The 19,093-nt window shown below is 39.3% G+C and overlaps 1 protein-coding gene across 1 annotated transcript; it reads right to left on the minus strand.

Annotated features, from left to right (window-relative positions):
- Nucleotides 1-965: 965 nt before the first annotated feature.
- FHL2 (four and a half LIM domains 2) lies at nt 966-16,151 on the minus strand. The gene is made up of 5 exons (XM_009983640.2): nt 15,996-16,151; nt 7,974-8,148; nt 4,732-4,901; nt 2,658-2,844; nt 966-1,117 (listed from the first exon to the last, which is right to left on the minus strand). The coding sequence occupies exons 1-5, from the start codon at nt 16,149-16,151 to the stop codon at nt 966-968; spliced, it is 840 nt and encodes a 279-aa protein (XP_009981942.2).
- Nucleotides 16,152-19,093: the final 2,942 nt, after the last annotated feature.

Consider the following 19,093-nt stretch of genomic DNA (forward strand, 5'->3'; position numbering starts at 1 on the left):
TCAGTATTTTCATACAGTTGTTCAGTTTTGCTGATAATTTTTTCACTGATTTCAGTTAGTACAAGACTATGTTGTATCAGTAGGGCCCGTATGAGGATTGTCTGAACTCCACAGTTTTATAATGACTGGGTGCAAAAAGGGTTGTGTTTGTATGACTCTTACGTTGTGTTTCTTCAGACTGTGAAAGCATTTTATTTGTAAATATCTAATGTGTAAATGCAATCAAAGCACAATCACAATTTTGTTTTAAACGATTTTATTTTGAAAAATACAATGTTCAGTGTAATGTTGACTAACTGTGATACTGACACTGTCCATCAGAACTTGTACTTCACACAATGATCAGCTAGTCATGCAATAAAATATGTACCTGTTCTGAAGCACTCCCACTTCAACTGTTTTATCATTATCTCGTTACGGCATGGCACGAATCCTTGCCCCTTGAAACACCCTCTACGTTTGCAGTCTTTCTACACACTTGACAGCACACACTAGTCACAGAGCTCGAGAACACTGAGGCGAGACCACAGCCTCACTGAAGTTGAGTGGTGGTTGCTGCTGATTTCAGTGAGCTGAGGGTTTCACCTTGAATATCCATCTACAAACGTATTGTGTGTGGCCATTGCATTCCTTGCACTATATCACTTGCTTGTAATGGGAATATTTAGTGGAAGAAGGAAAAAGAAAAAAAAGACTATGTTATGTCAATAACACCCAAATGGTTTTACATCTCAGGTTTTGCTTTAGTTGTGGTTAGCTGTAAAAATCTTAAACACCAGCACTGCTACTAGACATTTTGAAGTTGTTTCCTCTCCAGATTTGGAGAGTTTGGAGAAAAAGGTTAAGTAATGTTAATAGCACAGTGAAACACAGAGTGGCAAAGCTAGTTCCGAATTTCCGTGTATCTCAGACTATATATTGCAAGCACGGCTTTCCTCCTCTCTGCCCACTTCTTATTTTGAGCTTTAAATATCCTTCCCACATTCAGGGCAAAGGATGTCGTCCCTTTCTGTAAGGAAGCCGCGACCCACTAGTGAGAGCGAGCACTTCTTACAGTTAAAGCAATCATTATGCCACTGCCGTTCTTCAAAGGAGATGTACTTGGTTCCTCCGAGTCCTGTTTGAAAACCAAAAGTGTTCTGTTAGAAGAAAAGAATAGCACATCAGCCATCAAGTGATGCTTTTTGAGTTTCCCCTCGTGGATTGCTATGGAGATCCCACATAGAGTAGTGAAAAAATGCCATTGTGACAAATCTATTTGTTGCTGTGCTAATTTTGCCACCCTTATTCTGTAGCAAGTAGTATTTTCATCCTCAAATAGTTCTGTTGCTTTCAGCTAAGTTAGTGAACTAGGCTGTTATCACTGGTGATAGGTAAGGGCAGAAATGAACCTTCAAGGGATGATGCTATGATATACGGCAGAAGAAAAGGAAAGCAACTGCCTCAAAACAGAAGACCAACATTTTTTTACAGACCGTTTTATAGCATCTGAGTAAATTAATTTTGTTTTGTAAAACTACACTTAAATTGTTAAAAAAGAAATCTGACAGGTTGTGTCGGGACTTGAGTCATAGCTTTGAAAAAGGAGTGTCTCAAGAAAAGAAGCAGATTAGCAAGTTGCAAAAAACATTGAAGAGTTCGAGGTTATGGAGGTTATCAAAAGGGGTATTGAAATTGTACAGACAAAACAGAAAAGGGGCAAATGTCTCGGTACTAATTGTCTCTTGCTTAACCTCAGAAATGACGAGCAACTTGAATATGATGCATTGGAATGACTAGCTGGGAGTCAGTGAAAAGATTTAGTTGGGCATCTCTCTTACCTGATGAGAGGGGTTTTTGTTTTGTTTTGCCTTTAGTGGCAACATTTTGAAGAAACAGCATGTGATAGAAGGGACTGCAGTATTCGAGAGAGAAATGCCTCTTTCGCACGAGCAGAAAAGAGTGCCAGTGGAACGCGCTGAATTTTCTAGGAGCTATGCAATCAGGCATATGTTAGTGAGGGACAGGTGCAAGGGCAGAGCAATGCCGTGAGAGAAAATGGTCCAGATATAACTCAGATTTGCAATCTTGGACTGTATGGATCGTGCTGTTAAATGCTGATTACTTTATAGAGGAGGTTATATTTTTATGTTAAGCGTTTCATAGTAAAGCTCTAAGCAGTTGCTTCTTCAAAGTACTTTTGTACTGGAAAGCAGTATCTGAGAGCCTTGTGATTTCTCCGTTGCTGTCCTGAAGAGTCAGAGAAGAAGTGAGCTGTGCTACAGCATGAAGGATAAGCCAGTTAGACACTTTTTACTGATGAAGGAACTGTTGTTGCTGAGATCAGTGATCCCTCTGATGAACGCAAGTGGAATGACATACAGAACATGCATATCCCACTACATGGCTAGCTCTGTTACTGTATGTTCACTGCATTCCATGAAATTCAGGTGAAAAGGAGAAAACTTCAATTTAAATACCTCTTCCATTTCTGTTAGGCACTTGAAAGGCATCTTAAATATTTAATTTTCACACATGTTGAATTGTATAGTGTCTTGAGTCTCTCAAGTTATTCAGGATGAATTATTGAACCATTTTTAATACTATAAGCAGTTGATTAAAAAAACCCAAAAAAACAACAACCCAAAATTTAAAGTCATTGGCCATGAGAGACCTACCACTGATTGGATTTGTGCATCCAGCACACTTCTTGGCATACAGGTTGCAGAAGCAGCTCAGGCAATATGCGAACTCATCCCTGGATGTAAAGCGTTGTCCAGACAACTGCTTCTTGCATCCAGTACAAACGAAGCACTCCTTATGCCACGGCTGCTCCCGGTAAGTAACACCTCCTGTGGTGATAGCCTGTTTTATGGAAAGTAAGAAAGAAAGAGTTTTCTTGAGGGTGACAGGTTTGTACCTTGGTTTGGTAGAGAGGAAGGGTGTGAGTGGGAGGAGGGAAAGAAGGCTTAACAGCAGCAAAATCATAATTTTGGCTGGAGTTGACTTTGAGAAAATCATGGAGGTGATTGATTATAATTTCCTAATTTATACAAAGAAGCCCCATACTAAAAATACTTTATTCTCCATATATTGTATAATCTGACTCTCAGTTGTGCTCTTTGGTTTTAAAGCCAGTCTTTGTATGTCACTTTTCATATATATGTGCTAGGATTCGTCTCATCTCTGTTCGTTCACCTGTCTCATTCTTCATGGTGAAGGAACTACTTTATGCATTTCAACTTCCCTGTTATTTTCCTCGGCAAAGACTGTTTTATTTCAAATTTTACCCAGAGTCTTTGCTTTCTGCTTGTTCAGACTTTGTTTGGGGTTTTTCCTCTTATAACAAGTCATTTTCTACAAAAACAGCTCTCCTGATGTTAGACAAACTGAGCTTTTTTTGATCCTTTGAGTATTCCTAAGAAGGCTGTAAAATGTACAGTTTTTTCTTCCTTTCTTCCCTGAAGGAAGATTCCCTGGGAATCAGGTTTGTATGTGATCATGCTACCTAATATGTGTATTCATCTGTGTTTTTGCCTCTTTCCGAAGTATTTTTGAGCCTGTTCTTAAATGTGGTTAAAATTGGACACTAGGAGTTTTTAAGATACGAAAATCCTAGAATCTTCAGAAAATTGGTGGATGGATGGGAGATAGTAAAGATGCTTAGGTATACTAGGAAAAACTTAGCCTTTCATAGAATCACAAAATACCTCAAATTGGAAGGAACCTGTAAGGATCATGGAGTCCAGTTCTCCGCTCCTCACAGGACTGCCTAATACTAAACCATATGACTATGAGCATTGTCCAGATGCTCCCTGAACTCTGACAGGCTTGGTGCTGTGACCACTGCCCTGTGACCAGTTTACCTGCTTTGTTTTGCCTGTGCAGCAGCACGGTTGCTGTCGTTTCTGGCCAGGTAGTATGTCTGACCAGACTGCAGCTTTGCTCGACTGGAAGGGCAAACAAGCAGGTAGCACGTATGGAAGAAAGTCTGGGTAGTGTGGGCACAGGTGGTGGCTGGAAGTACACAGAGGGTAAAGGGAGACAAAGGGGAAACCATGGCAGTGGGAATTTACTGCGGATATAGCCATAGTTTTGATTGTCTTTTCCTGCGCATACGTCTGTAGGAAACTGGGATTCGTTGGTTCCATAAGTGTTGAGATGGTTCTTTCTAGGAAAGAATCCTAAAATTCTTATCAGTGTCTGTGTATAGAATTTAGGAAGTTCACAAATAAAAGGTCCTTAGCTTGGAAAGTCATGATCCTGAGCATATTGAGTTTACTAGTGTTTATTTCGGGAGCAGCATTTGCTCTATGTAAAGATTATCTCTCTGTCTTGAACTTCCTTAGAATTTTAACAAATGATCAATGATGTTAGCTCATCTTCCTTGCAGTTGAAATGTTTGGATATATGATGAGTTATCTTGGAATGAAATTGTTGCATGCAGAGTTTTTACTTTGTTTTGGTTTTCTGTTTTCTGTTTTTTTTTTTTATTATTATTATTTTTTTCTTAAAGTATGTTCTCTGTATGCTTTCAATACTAAGGGATCTTTAACCTTGAGTAAGAGAATTCTCAGTGTAGTAAATGCTGTGCCTGGTGCAGGATGGAAGCTGAAATGACATCATTCTTAAGATTGGTTGATTCTGAATCTTTTCACACAAGTAGAAAAATAAGATATTCTACCTACTTGGATGTAAAATGGAGTGGACTTCAATCCCTTAGGTTCTAGGTAAATGAAATAAGAGCACTACCTTCTTGCACTGGACGCACTGCATGGCAAACTGCTTTTCATAGCAGGGTACGCAAAAGTTTTGATTGTCCTTGGGGATGAAACTCTTTGTCCCAATAGGCTGTTGGCAGCGGTAGCAGATAAAGCAGGTCTCGTGCCAGCTGTTGCCCTTGTATTCCATTTTCCGAGTACCTGTAATGAGACCAAAGCATCAACTGAACTTCTTCTGGCTGAGACTGATGCAATTTGTAGCTCTTGTTTGCCAGACAGCTGGCTGTCAGTCAGTAAGCAGTGCAGCTATAAGTTAGGGGCTATTTCACGTTCTCACCAGCTTTGCATGGTATTGGGTACCGTTTTAAGTTTTTGGAGAGTGAGTGGTTCTTCTCCTCCTGGAAAGAAGGGAAACATTTACTGCTAATAATGAAGGCTTAGGACACATTTTTGTGTTATTATTAGAGTTAATAATGAATTCTAATGAAAAGGAAGATTTTGGAGAATTGGGGAGACACCAATAAAAGCTGCTGCTAGTGCTGAGTGAAGGTAAGGCCGTTCCTCCTTACAGTTTGACTTCATTCACTCCAAGTCCCTTTTGCTTCTTTTTTAGACAGCTGCAAGCTACCCGGTTAATTCCAGGCAAACTTCTTGCCTGCCTTTCCCAATAGAGTGTAGTCATCCTCTGAGAAAAAGAATGATTTCATATCTACTCTGTGGCCTCGTTCCTGTCCTCATTGAAGTCCACTAAATTTGCAATGGTTTCCAGTTCTCCAACACCTATCCTAAATGGTTTTCTATCTCCTGAAACTTTCAGTGAGAGCAGCTTTCTCTCTGTCTTCAGTTGTATTTAAACCATGGTTGCTACGTGAAAGGAAGAAAAATCTTTAAACAGTCGTTTACTGAAAATCAGAAAAGTGATACGGTAGTTAAGAGCTAAACGTACTTGTCTAGAATGAAGTTTAGGGTACAGATACTGTACTTTGCAGATTCAGTCCACTGTATTTCCTTCCAGGAAATTGGAGATGCCATATTATGTGGAAAAATTTCTTTGCACACTGTATAATTTCCTATGTACCAGTTTCAGTCAGGATATTTGATATTGGCCAGAAGGGAAAGCAAACAAATGATGCTCCTACAGTTGTGCATTACTTCTGGAGCTTGTAGCAACAAACATGATGTCAAGCACTTGGCAGACTGACAAGCTGATCACATGTTGGCTAATGATGAAGAACCCTACCAGCTCCTTTGATGCCAGCTCTCCCTACCCCCATTACTGCAAGGTGAAGTTTTACCATTTTCCCTGTCTCAAGTATTAATGTCTCTTTGTTCACTCATTGCATATTTTTTTTTCTTTTTCTTTTTATGTCTCATTAAACTCTGTGCAGAGGCATACTTAAGGTTTTGTGAGTTTTTTTTAAAGAATTGACTTGCAGCAGTGTAGTAAGGGAGCTGTTAATCATGCTCCTGTCTGATTCTTGCATGCTTGAATATTTCTGATCCATTTTATTAATGGACAGCTTTTAAGAATTATGCCCTCTCTGTGCTGGTAACTTTCTGTATTGTACCAAGGAGCAACTAAATCAGTCCTTGAAGGAATAGCGTTCTGGAAAAAGGAGATGTGGATACATATTTTTAATAGTCTAGTTTTTATTTTCCCATTTTTAACTCTCTCTCTTGGGATAGTTTTGTCACTGAAACTCAAGACAAGGGAAGCCCTGTTTGTTAGCTGCTGGACCGAAGTCAGTGGGAGTTTAGTTTGCAGAAGGCCTGAAAGATCAAGCTTATAATTTAGTATTTAATGGGCTTGTCATGATAATGCTTTATTAATCTAAATTGTACATTTAATGGAGCAAAGCTAAGGGCAAGTGTAGTATTAACAGTCTCCATAAAGAGTATCCAGCCACTTGCTGGTTCTTTCAAAATGAAGTATGCTTCAGTTGATGATGGCAGTGCTCTGGTGTAGCTTCTGTACTAACATGGTGTGCTGTGTATGTAGAAAATACATGCTGGGTGTACTGCTCTCCAAATGTGGTGACATCACAGCTATCTCGAGTAAGCAGCTAAAGACCAGTTGGTGGTTGTAAAGCTTCATAGAAATTGATTTCTTCTGTTTCAGATTATAATAGAAGGATTCTCTGGGTTGCTGAATCCAGCCTCCATTACTACTTACCAATCCATAGCTGGCATTGTAGGCAAAAAGAGATCCGTTTGCTAAATAAGCTCATTGATCATGGGGGCGAATTTAAAAATGTATACATATATGTAATTCCAGCTTTAAAATTAGCACTGGTAATTCCCAAACATGTCAGTTGTTAGTCCTGTATCAGTAAAAACAGGTGCACATGGAATAATGGAAGGAGATGCCTAAACTCCATCATGAATAGATAGGGCCATCTGCTTTTACATATCATTGTTGTTTCTATTTATACGTCCTATTTCATCATCAAGCCCTCATTTTTACACCTTAGGTGCACAATATTGCAGTTTTCAGCTTTTGTCTAAGGTGACCAATGTCAGAACCAGCCAAGGAAAAAATTTGCTGGAAAAAGTAACTAGTAATTGGTATGGAGCATGCATGTGGTTTCTTCAAATTGCCTTTCAGTATTTTATTTCAGGGCCAATATTCCTTCCACTTTAAGCCCTCAAATCATCACAGAATGCTATAGTATTGACATGAGCAGATGAGGTTTTAGCAATCTATTACTATAACCTCACGTTCCATGTTGAAAAAGAAAATAGATCTTTCCTGTTTCTTTGTATCTTTGTGCTCAAGAAAGACCTTTAGAAGCACTTTGACCAATTATTCGTTTTTTGGGGAGAAGCTAAATTTAGAGTAATTACATAAAAGGCTAAATTGCGAATTAAGTTAAATTTGCAAGCTGCTTCTGATCTTCGAGCAGTGGAAGCCAATCAAGACAGTACAAAATTGGAATTGGACGGAAAGATCAATTTTAGTTGTCCAGCTATCAAAAGCCTTTTAATGAATACTGCTGTAGAAAAATATAAATCCCCTTAATAAAGATGCTAAGTGAAATAAATATTGATTTTCAAGAGTAATCCGCTTTATGTAAGAGTTCTGTCATGATCCATTATGAAAATTACCTGTTCTCTTCACAGAAATGACTTAGAATGCACCATCAACTGTATTTTAGAAAGTTCACCATTACTTAGCAGAGGCAGTCAAGGAAAAACATTTGTCACAAATGCTGCTGAATTTGGGCTTGATGTTTAGCCTAATGTTTTCTTAGTCCAAAAAGCGAGCGTCCTAACCTGGCATAATAGTCTTCTTGCACTCATTACATTTGGAAGAGTATTCATTGGAGTAGCAATCAGTACAAAGTAGATGTTCCTCTTTTGCAGCAAAAGGTTTGTCCACCAATGAATTCTTGCACTGGAAGCAGTGGAAGCAGGTCTCGTGCCAGTGCCGATCCTTGTAAGACAGATCCTGTAGAAATCCAAAACCAGAGAGCAAGTAGAACGAATATTTTGCACAACTGGAAGCTCAGAGAATGCAAACAAGTCCAAATCTGAACCACAACCAGGAGCTGAGGCTAATTCGCACAGCTCATGAAAACAAAATGTTCTGATGAAAGTGAACTTATTTTGCTATGATAACCAAGAACAGCTCATGATAACGATCAACCTTTTTTCAGTTCAAGGTAACCTTCATTTTTTGTACGTGGCAGAGGAACAACTAATTGCATTTAGGTATTTCCTATGAGAATAAAGCCCCATTTTTGAGTCAGATTAAAACTTGTTAACCTAATAGATATAACAGACTACCCCTATTTGTCTTAGCTATTGCTGATTTCTAGGTGGTTTCATAGCTGCTCACTCTGGACAGTAATCCTTTTCCCAGTTACTTTCTCGTATTTATTCAGTTCAACAGATTTACACCGAGAGTGGAATTGGTCTGATCTCTGTTCCTTTTGTTTTCACTGCAAATAATTTTTACTAACTCTTATGTTTTGGTTTAGCTATGTTTCAAACGTGGATCAGACTAAAAGATGAGAGACCACGTTGTACCTGCAGCCAGTGATCCAGAACACTCTGGCCAAGGGATTAGCACAGGTGTGTAAGTATTTAAAATACTCTCTGCATTGGTGTTTTTATTACTTAAAAAAAAAATCCTTCTAAAAATTGTGACCTAAAGGGATAGATTGTGCCTTTTAGAATTTAAATTAAGGTGGCTTAATCATGTGACACTTGAACAGTGTCTTTGTACTTCAAACAAAATGGAATTTAAGCCATTAAAAGAAAAGGTGTCCGCCCCGAAATACACGGGCTTCGGTTTGAGGTGGGAGTGTGAAGGGCTAGTATTGTCATGAATGCGGAGTATAAAAATTTAGCAGAAATAACTTCTCAGGTTCTAGCTCAAGACCCATTATGTATTAACTAGAAGCACTAGATTAATCTGGTTAACTGAAGGAAGAGAATGAGTTGTAGAATATCAGATTTTTTAATTGTGTAAATGGAAGCATCACAAAGTGTTCAAACATAATCTGGCCTAAACTGATCGTGTTGTTCAGTACAGTCACAGGTAGCTCTAAATGGGCAATCTTAGCTGAGACCAAACAAAAGATACTATGGATTTAGGTCAACCTGGAATAACCACGCTTTATGTCTGCAGGAGCCTTGTTTTCATAAATAGCTAACAAGAAACACTGAAATAGTTTTGCCTAGCTCAGCTGACGTGTGGTAACTTGTTAAACTACAGTAACTGCAGTTGGAATTTGGCCATGCAATAAAGAATTTTTGTTTGGAAATCTGTGCTACTTACCTGAATTTCTTAAATCACTGTGAGTAACAACTAGTAACCAATGTGTCTTTCATCTTGGAGGTTGCACTCTGCAACAGAATATCTAAGCCTCCTACTTTACAGCTTTCAGCCAGTTGTTTATTCAACTTGCCTATTCATTTCAGCTAACTCCTTTTGAAGCAACCCAAACTTCTGACTGTAAAGTTTTAATCTTTTCTAATAGCAAAATGAAAAAAAAACTTCTTTGAAAGTTGTTTACATTTTTTTCTCTGTAAATGAAGATGGATAGCCTAAAGCTAATCTCAGAGGGGAATATTTTCAACAGAAAAATACAATGTACAGCCAACAGAGTTTTCAAAAATGTGAAATTTGACTGCTAGAAAATAGAATGACAACAGATCTGCTTTTCTTTATTTTATCTCTTTCCCACTTGCTGACTTCTCTTTTTGCAATATTCTGCAAGCTATTTTTTATCTCTAAAATTCATATGCTGATATCTGCTTTTGTTTTGCCTTATTTTATCAATAAAATTGTAGCCTGGAGAAACACGTGCCTTTTAGGAGAGGAGTAATGAAGACAAGGTTTAGGTGTCAATGATGAAAGGTTTAATCCTTGAGCCAGTTATGATGGCAGCTTGTATAGGCACTAGCTGGGCAGGTGAAAGTCGCGGATATTTTGTCATGGCAGAACAATGAAGTGCAACTACAACCCCAAGTACCAAGATACAGACTGACTTGAATAATCTTTAGCTACCTTGGATTGTTATAACAGATATTGTCCTTGAATGTAGAGGGAGTCTAAGATGTCTGGCTTTGACATGCCTGCAGCAGAATATTAAACAGATGAAATGGTTTAGTGGTAGACTTGGCAGTGTTGGGTTAATGGTAGGACCTGATGATCTTAAAGGTCTTTTCCAACCTAAATGATTCTATGATTCTATGATATTTCTTTGTCCCTCTGTCACATCTAAAGCAAGGAAGTCCAAGATACTGATAAAACCATTTCTGCATCATGGTTGTTCTTAGGTCAGTGTAATAAAGTCACCAGAAGTCAGGTTTGGTCTACTTCACTGTTTTGTGTATCAAACTGGAGCCTTTGCCTTGTGCATAAGCTGTGGATGTATTGATCTGGAACAGAGTCTACACTGGAGAATCTGCATGTGCTAAACTGACTTCAAGCTTGTCTGACTCTTAGGCTGGTCTTCAGATAAGCTGAAAGAGCATTAGCTTTACTCTAGGCATGTGAACTCTAGGTTACACTAGCTGATTGTAACCCAAATAAATTGTTCCAGAAGAAGGTACAAGTGATACACAACTAATTCCTGTTTATTGCATGGATTTCCAGTAAGAACTAATAAAGAAAATTACTATTGTGGACTCAGAACTGGAGTGTATTCTTAAAATATTGATGAGCATGACTTCTTATCTGCTTTATGCAGCTCAAGGGAAATGAGGTGCTATATATTTTAACTGCAGCTTTTAATGCAGCCTCCTATCTTGCCTAAAAGAAACATAGAGAATGACTCTTCTTGTCATCAATCTGTGCATCTGTCTATGAAAACTGTCAGCCACATGCTCTTGTTAGATAAAGCACACATAAGCACAGATAAAAGACCTTTTAGATAAAGCACAGACAAAAGACTGAAGAATTACCATGGATTGACAAGTGAGAAGTGGAATGGTGTTTACATATATAGAGAAGCAGGCACACAGATGCTCATGGACATGGTCTGTCCGGTACACATGTTTTGCAGCTGAAGTGCTGAGAGCTCCAGATCAGCTCCAGACGTTCTACCAGTGAAAGGGGAAGGGGAGGAGGGCAATGCTTATCTCTGCAGAGCTGTGATAAATTCTGCAGCAGAATTTGCAGAGAAAAATATTTAATGCTTCATTCAGTTGCATTTCTTCTGAATGTGGGAAATAATCTTTGCCTTATCTGTTTTCATTTGAAGGTAAAAAATAGCCAGATTAGCGGTCCCTGTCATGACTCAAATTTGAATGGACCTCTTACTCAGCCTACTCTTAGAATCAACTGCAGCAATTTCTGCTCAGCATTTCTTGGACAACCAAATGAATGGTGGATGTTTCTCAAACAGACGTCAGAGAGTGGGCCAAGTGGAGGTCCTTTGTATACACTCAGCTGACTGTATGGAAATGGAGCAAGCAAAACTTAATGCAGATCCTATTTGTATGCAAAAATTTTCGAGTCATACCTTGCAAAATGGGTTTGAAACTTACAGTTTCAAAAGCCATTATGTGTTTTTCAAGCAGTTCTATTTTCTCTTATTTTTATTATGTCATCCTCAGAGAAAAATTTGTCAAGATAACTGTTTCCAGCATTGGCAAAATCACATTTGACAGTTCCTCCACAGTTCTGTGTAGTTTTGATCCAGCATGGTTTATTGGGCCTCTAGGATGGAACTGAGATGACTTATTTTGTTTTTTAAACTAGAAGAGCCCGAAGACTAGAGTTACCAGGTAACTGGGTTAAGGACAGACTCCTCATATCCTGCAACTGCCTTCTACTCTGACTTTATAAGTCTGAGTAAACTTAAGCCATTTTGTATTACCTTTTCTCCTGAACTGGCTTTCAACAGAGACCCAACAGGAAGAAGGAGATTAGAGAGATTATTACCAGAAGAGTAACATATATGTTTTTTCCTGAATGAAGACTACATCAGACTATTTTGCTCCCCGCAATGTTCTTTTCAGAAGGTTGAGCAGAGGAAATGGGATACAACAATAAAATGCTGTGCAGACTTTAGCCATGCACACCCTGTAGCAAAACACTTAAATATGTCAGACTGGCACATACCTATCAAAAGCATGTTTAGAAAAGGTAGAAATTAGAGACATTGTGGTGAACCCAGCACCTTAGGGACATGAGCAGAGGTGAAGTTATCTGCCTCTTTTACTATTCCACTTCACAACAACTAGTCTGATGTTCAGTAAGGCACTGAAAAAAGTGTTGCAACTCAGGGCAGGGTTTAAGCATTAGAAATTAGAAAGACAAATATTTTCTTCCTTTACTGATTTATGTTACTGGAGGCTTTATTTTTTGTTTAGTTTATGTATAAGACTGACGCTTTAATCCATTTTTGGCCTACGTGCTGACACAGTAGCTTTATCTCACAATCCCCTTTTAATTTCATTCTCACAGTTTGCCGACAGAGTTTTTACCCCTCCTGCCTGCCAAGGGAGTGGACTGCATTAAGTACTGGATTACTATAGGTATTTCCTGCATTTGTGATGATTTCTGTGCCATAGAACCTTAAAGGAAACTATTAAAAAAGCCAAAATCAACCACCAGTCACACTTCAGCTGTTAATAATGGACGGATTTCCAGAAAGAAACGTGGAAGTGTAGGTGTGGTGAGCATTCACCAGAGATGTAGGTGATGAAATGCCAGTTCCTTTCACAAAGAGTAAATTTCTATTAGAACCTGCTGGCATACGGATAATGTGTAATAGCTGCAAGAGAAACGACATCGTGTTTTTCTACTGCCTGCCAGTGCCTCCTACCACTCAGTGTATGATGCTTTTAATCTGTCTGTGAAAGTTTCATAAACATCAGCTAGAATTGTTTGCAGTTAATGAAATGGCTTGAGTCCAGAGGTGTCATTCAGATGCATGTTGTCATTCAGAGTTTTTTTTAAGGCAAAAGAAAACATTTAAAATACAGAACAAGTTAGTTATTACTCAGTTACATTCACAGTTACCCATAAAATACCATAGGAAGATTTGAGAGTGAAGCAAATTATCTCCTGATTTGAATTCAGAGAAAGCTTGTCTTCAGGATGGTTGTCTTATGGGCTTTCTGTGTTGTAGCTAACACACAAGGTGAAAATCTGGCATCAGTTTGACCCTCTCAGTCCCCAGTGATATCAAAGTTGGAGTATTACCAGTGTCTGAGCAGGCTTGAGTTCAACTCAGGTGAGATGATGCTTTGCACCAGTGCTGATACACTACAGCAGTGTCAGAGATGGAGAGCTGGCTGTCCTCTTGCCAACACCTGTTTTACTTTGCTGTAACTCTTTCAGCTATAGGAGGGTTGCTTTTAATTGGGAGGGCTGGTAGGAGGGAAATTAAGAGCATCTCAACTGCAGCTGGGTTCTCGATTTGGCTCTTCTCAGCGTAGAGAAATAGCAGTGGCCAAGGAGGGACTTGAAAAGGAGGATCTGAAGCAAGAACTACATGGAAGTCTTCAGGTTGTAATGTTGATGTGAGGATGCATGTCCCTATCAGACACAGAGGCTCAAATGTGACCCTTTCTGATTACACTGTCACTCCATTAGGTTTTAGTTTGCAATTTTACAGCTGTGTTAAAGCTATGTCAGAACATACAAATAAATATGGAGTCTGTTTTGTACATGCAGTAAACATACTGGTGTTATTCCCAAACACAGTACATCTTATCTTCTTTGCTCAGAGGAAAATGCAAATGCAATGTGTAAAAAGAAATATATAAAAATACATACATATGTGTCTGTATATATGTGTATATTTATTATGTGTTTTTATATATATACACACAGTTTAATGAGGAGCAGAAGCATGATTTTTTGTGACTTTGTGTTTCATGACTGAACTATGCTCAGCCATACAGTGCACAAGCTTAAGCTGGTACTTACCTTGTGGCTGAGGCACTTACAAGATCTCTCTCAAATATATTCTCTATCATCTATTACTGTCATTTAAAAACTACTCTAGTTTTCCCCTCAGTGGGAACATTCATAGGATCCCTTTTTCTACTCAACCACATATTTTTTTCAGGAAACTGGTAGGAATTTAAGTTTGCAACTTTTATCCATCTATTAGAATTTGGTTAAAATTCGTCGACAGGTTCAAAAGCTGCAGCATAGAGCATGGACAGGCACAAACAGCAGTCACAGAAACAAAAAAGGACACATTTGTTTCTGGTACACTTTATAGCTTTTTAAGAAATCTTTATTTACTCTCTTATAGTTGTGTTTTCCACATATAGTTCTTGTTCTTTACATATATAAAATATTATTGCGTTGCAGACAATTAGGGGCTTATTTTCTATCCGCTATTAGAGCATGTCATGCTTAAAAGTATAGAAGAGCGATATATCGGGTAACACCCACACTCCCTAAATCCGTAAATCTGGGTTGAAAAGTTCAGCCTGATTAATTCCTGAATACTTTGTCCGAGATTTGTTGAAGCTGGTCCAAGTTTTTAAATTCTTGAACATCAACACATGGAAATATCTTCTCAGGGGATTAGAAAGAGACCTTAAAACAAAAGCGTATTCTGGAATAGGGCAGAAATATTTTGCTTTTTCAGGTCAGACGAGCTGTATCTCTTCTCTGGTCTGAATATTTATGAACTGTAGGAAAGCTGGCAGTTTTATACCCTCTTACACATTCTTGCCAGTTCCCTGTCATGATGGTGAAACATTCTCACCTTTTTAAGGCTTCTCAAAGGGGCTTTCCTCCTGATTTGTCAATAGGGTGGGATAGATCAATTTGGAAGATATGAGACATTTATTTTTCCCAATCTGAGTAAGCACGTATTTTGACATCTCTGAACTAGTGATACAGTGGTAGTATCAGTAATAGGGATTGATTAGTGCTTCTAGAGGCATGGATCAGCAATGCAGGAAATCAAACGTCAGACCTCCTCATATCAGTTAAGAATCCCATGGCCATGCAATGCAAATTGCTGCTCTAGTGCAAGCTCACCCTGCCAGTGAAACTCTTGGCCAACTTCGAACATGTCAGTTTTGTGCAAGGAGGATGTATATTGGATGAAGTCTGTCTGTAGCAGTCCAACAGACGCTTCACTGGGTGGCTCAAATATAATCTGCCTTCATTCAGAGTAAAATTGGCATGGACTTCATTTTGGTTAATTTAAAAGAAATGCAGGTGGTCACACCTTGTTTGTACCAGCCAGGTGTTCCCATGTGGTGCAGCAGTGTATAGCTCAAGCAAGCAAGGCCTCTGCTGTGTCCTGTGCAATCTTTAGTTAGGCTCCACTATCATAATTCTGTATTTAAAAGACTAATTATTCTATGTTCCTGCCGATTTATTACTCAGGTCAGCATTAGCCAGATTTTTGGGGTTCATGTGGCAGCTTTTTTAGAGTGTGTCTTGTCTCTTGATGGCAAATGCATTGTTTGTCTGCAAAGCCAGCAGTGGCTTAGCTCCCTCTGACCGAAAGGTAGGCAAAATCAGCTTCTTCCACCCTTCCAGATCTCAGCTGACCCCAAGGCCTGTTGGACTCTCCTAATAAGTTAGAGATACTTTCTAACATCAGATGATCAGATCATCCTATGACTTACAGGAAGAAAGAGATGTTCTTCCATTTCTATTAACATGCCTGGTAAAGAAAGGCTTGCCAAGTGAAGCAGTGAAAAGCAGATACAGGGGTCCAGAAAGCATGCTCTCCCGCCAAAAGAATCCCCTAGGTAGCTGTTAAGCTGGATCCTTCCAGGTGATAACACTGTGTCTCAGAGCTATGTGTCCAGGCTACTCTGTCAAGATATCTGTAACAAGACACAAATCTGGCATACCTTACAGTCAGCTCCAATAGGTTTTTTGCATTCCTCACAGGTGTTGGAATAAAGGTTTTCATAGCATTTCACGCAGTAGGGGCTATCCTCTCTCAGGATGTACTTCTTACCAAACAGGGACTCTTTGCAGTAGTGGCAGTCAAAGCGTTCAGTCATGTTGATGTCTGGTGTCCAGCTATCCTGCCACAAAGACAGAAGTAGATACATGTCAGACTGAACTACGCTTGACCCAATCCCCCAAGAAAGGTTTGTCAATTCTGGTTTATCACATTGTACCTCAATTTTAATTGAACTTTCAGTCTGATAAGCCAACACAATAGGAAGAAACTGGACTATAAATTTTGCAGTGCAGAGTAATGAGAGTTGCCCATCTACTTTAGCCATCCTCTGACCTGTCCTTGACTAGAGCTAGTGTTAGAGACCAGTGAGGGGAGCAAATCCTGAGTTTGAAGAATTCACATGGGATTTGCGAGTGGGATTTGACCAATTGTTCCAAAGCAAGAAGCTCTCTCTGTAGGGGATGGACAGAGCCAAGTACTTCAAGAGGATGAGCCAGCTAATCTTCAGAAGGAGCAACATCTCCTCCATGAGGCAAGAGGAAGGTTTGTATTTCTGGTAGACTAGTCGTGAATAGACTCTTGGACATCACTGTTATATGCTTCTGCTCTTTCCTTCTCTACATCCTCAATGAGCCAATGTCTGGCAATCATCGCCCTCCAGTGAGGCACCAACTCTCCATCTCTGCTCATGCATGAGACTACAGGCACCATTAACAGCAGGAGATGTGAGGTTGGAGATTGTATATCTGATTCTTCTCCACTGACACTGAATGAATTAACCAACAGCTGTGGCATACTGGGACACAAACGAGAGCTAGGTACCCTGTTTCGGGCAAATGACATGCAATGGTTATGGACCGAGAGAAGCAAGTAGAAGGAACTGCAAATGATGTATCAGCTTGTCTAAACTAGGGACAACTGCTGTTTGCTCCTCAGGTCTTGTTACCTCTCCAGCATTTTCTGGATGCACACACAAGCAACGGTGACACAAATGCCTTTGATTACTTGTGTGAATGTTCATTATTGCCTGACATAATTTATTTTGGGTTTCATTGGAGTCATCAGCATCTTTCTTAACCTGAGGCTTGCAGTGTGCGTTGCATCTGAAACCTGTTTGGAGGTTACAGCTGGAACAGGGCATAGCTGCCTGCTTAGGAAGGAGAATTTCCCAGGCCGAAAACACATTCCACCTGGACTGCGCAATCTTCACTGCCTGCCAGGCCCGATTTTCTCTTTAAGCCACATTTGATCTATAAAGCCTTAAATGTTTCGAGTACTAACGGTTTAAGTGTCCACCTATATCTTTCACACACAAGTGACATTTACAGCAGCTGCAGTCCTTTTGCCAACTTCAGCACTCAGTTTTAAACAAAAAGTTGTTGCTTGCCTAGTGTTCTTGGCACAGGTTGCTTAATTCTGGAGTTTGTCCTCTCCTTCTGGCAGTAGGAGTCACCCTTAGGGCATTCTGAAATCCTGATTTTTTTTCCCAGGATTTCAGTTTTATCAATATTTTCTATTCTCTGTAGCTGGGTTTTGATTAAGGTTTTAGGGCAGTCTGAATGGGCAAAGTTTGTTTTGATGGCTAGAAAGATTTTAAAATTTATTTTGTTTGTAATGCTCTGTCAACTGTTGAATTGTGTGGTGACTAGCACAGACTAAGGGGGTGAATGGTGGCTCAGCTGCTGGGAAGTCTTTTGAACTCCAAGTAACTACTAAAGAAGAAAGAGACAAACAACCAAATGCCAAAATGTGCTTGGAAGAAAAATCCTGACAGCTGGTCATCTGTGCAATGGTCAACCCAAAAAAGAGTACCAATCCAGTTGTTTTGACCCTATAGATGATGTAGAGATGAACTAACTAATTTTTTTTATCCCAAAGGGGAGCTAGGAGCATGTTAGGTGTTCTTGGTCCTTAAGGACTAGAGGGGATCATAGGACTGATAACAAAAAGACGGAAAGTAAGAAGAATTATGCCGGAGAGAGAAGAGCAAAGACCACCCAAAGTTCCCCTCTAGCCCACCTCCAATGGCAGTGGCTAGCAATGAAAATACAAAGGAAGAGAGGGAGACAGAGGGCTGGTACAGAGCAACATTTCCTTAATATCTATTTCCAGCATGTTAGTCTCCTTTTGGAGAAGAGGTGCAGTCTTTACCAGAACATTTGAATGGTGACGGTGCATTTATTTTCCCCTCTGTTTTGAGCCCATTTATACCCTCAACCTACATAACACATTTGTACTTCTCATGAAAGAACTAGTGAGGACTTTGAATTTCTTTGAATTTCTTTCAAGGAGTAATTTCAGCAGGATGAATGGAGTCAGACCAGCATAAACTAGTGTGTATATGTATGACTGAGTCTGAGAGGAGTGATAGCTTTGTCCAAATAGTCTGTGTTTAGGACAGAAATCTGTAATTTTTACCAGACTTTATTAGATATTTTTTCCAAATGGCAGGATTTGATTGCACAGTTAATTTGAGGTATTATTAAGTTAAAATGTGAGGAGGAACCATTTATGAATTTGCATGTTTCACCTTTCTTCGGAATTAGCTCTTTCTAGACCTGAATTAGAAGTACAGGTGTGATACCAAAGAGTGAAAAATTTCTCTGCAGTCAAGATGTGTAAAAGCAAAAGACAAGAATGTGATTCCTTTACAGGTTTATAGTATTTCTGTCCTTCATCCAAAGCTGCTAAATGTAAAATATAGAAGTGGTTTGTGACTGGAAGAAGGACCATTGCCTTAGAGGTGGATATTCCTGTCTCTTGTTCACAGGAGGTTTCTTCCTGAGTGCTATATTATTTTCTTAATGCAGGCTTTATGCACTGCTTTGGGCTTTAAGAAAAAAAAAACCAAAGAATTTCACAGTTGTGGATGGACACAAGTTGCAATTCAACCTCCTTGCCATTGATCTATTTCTTCCTCTTGTGTTTGATACTTGTTGACTGTACAGCTTTGTGGGCCAGAGTCTCAACTTTATTACACGTCTTTGTGGTACAACGAGGTCGTTAAATTTTATCGCAGCAGTCATTTTATACTTGTGC

The sequence above is a fragment of the Tauraco erythrolophus genome, chromosome 1, assembly GCF_009769465.1.
Source record: "Tauraco erythrolophus isolate bTauEry1 chromosome 1, bTauEry1.pri, whole genome shotgun sequence".
Lineage (NCBI taxonomy): Eukaryota > Metazoa > Chordata > Aves > Musophagiformes > Musophagidae > Tauraco > Tauraco erythrolophus.

Bases quoted from the DNA above. Each gene is read 5' to 3' on its own strand.
- FHL2 (XM_009983640.2), bottom strand. From the start codon at position 16,151: ATGACTGAACGCTTTGACTGCCACTACTGCAAAGAGTCCCTGTTTGGT. The intron at 8,149-15,995 runs GTATGCCAGATT...GGATTTCTACAG, and splicing joins CTATTGGAGCTGACTGTAAG to GATCTGTCTTACAAGGATCG. The intron at 2,845-4,731 runs GTAGTGCTCTTA...TCCATAAAACAG, and splicing joins AGTGCGTCCAGTGCAAGAAG to GCTATCACCACAGGAGGTGT.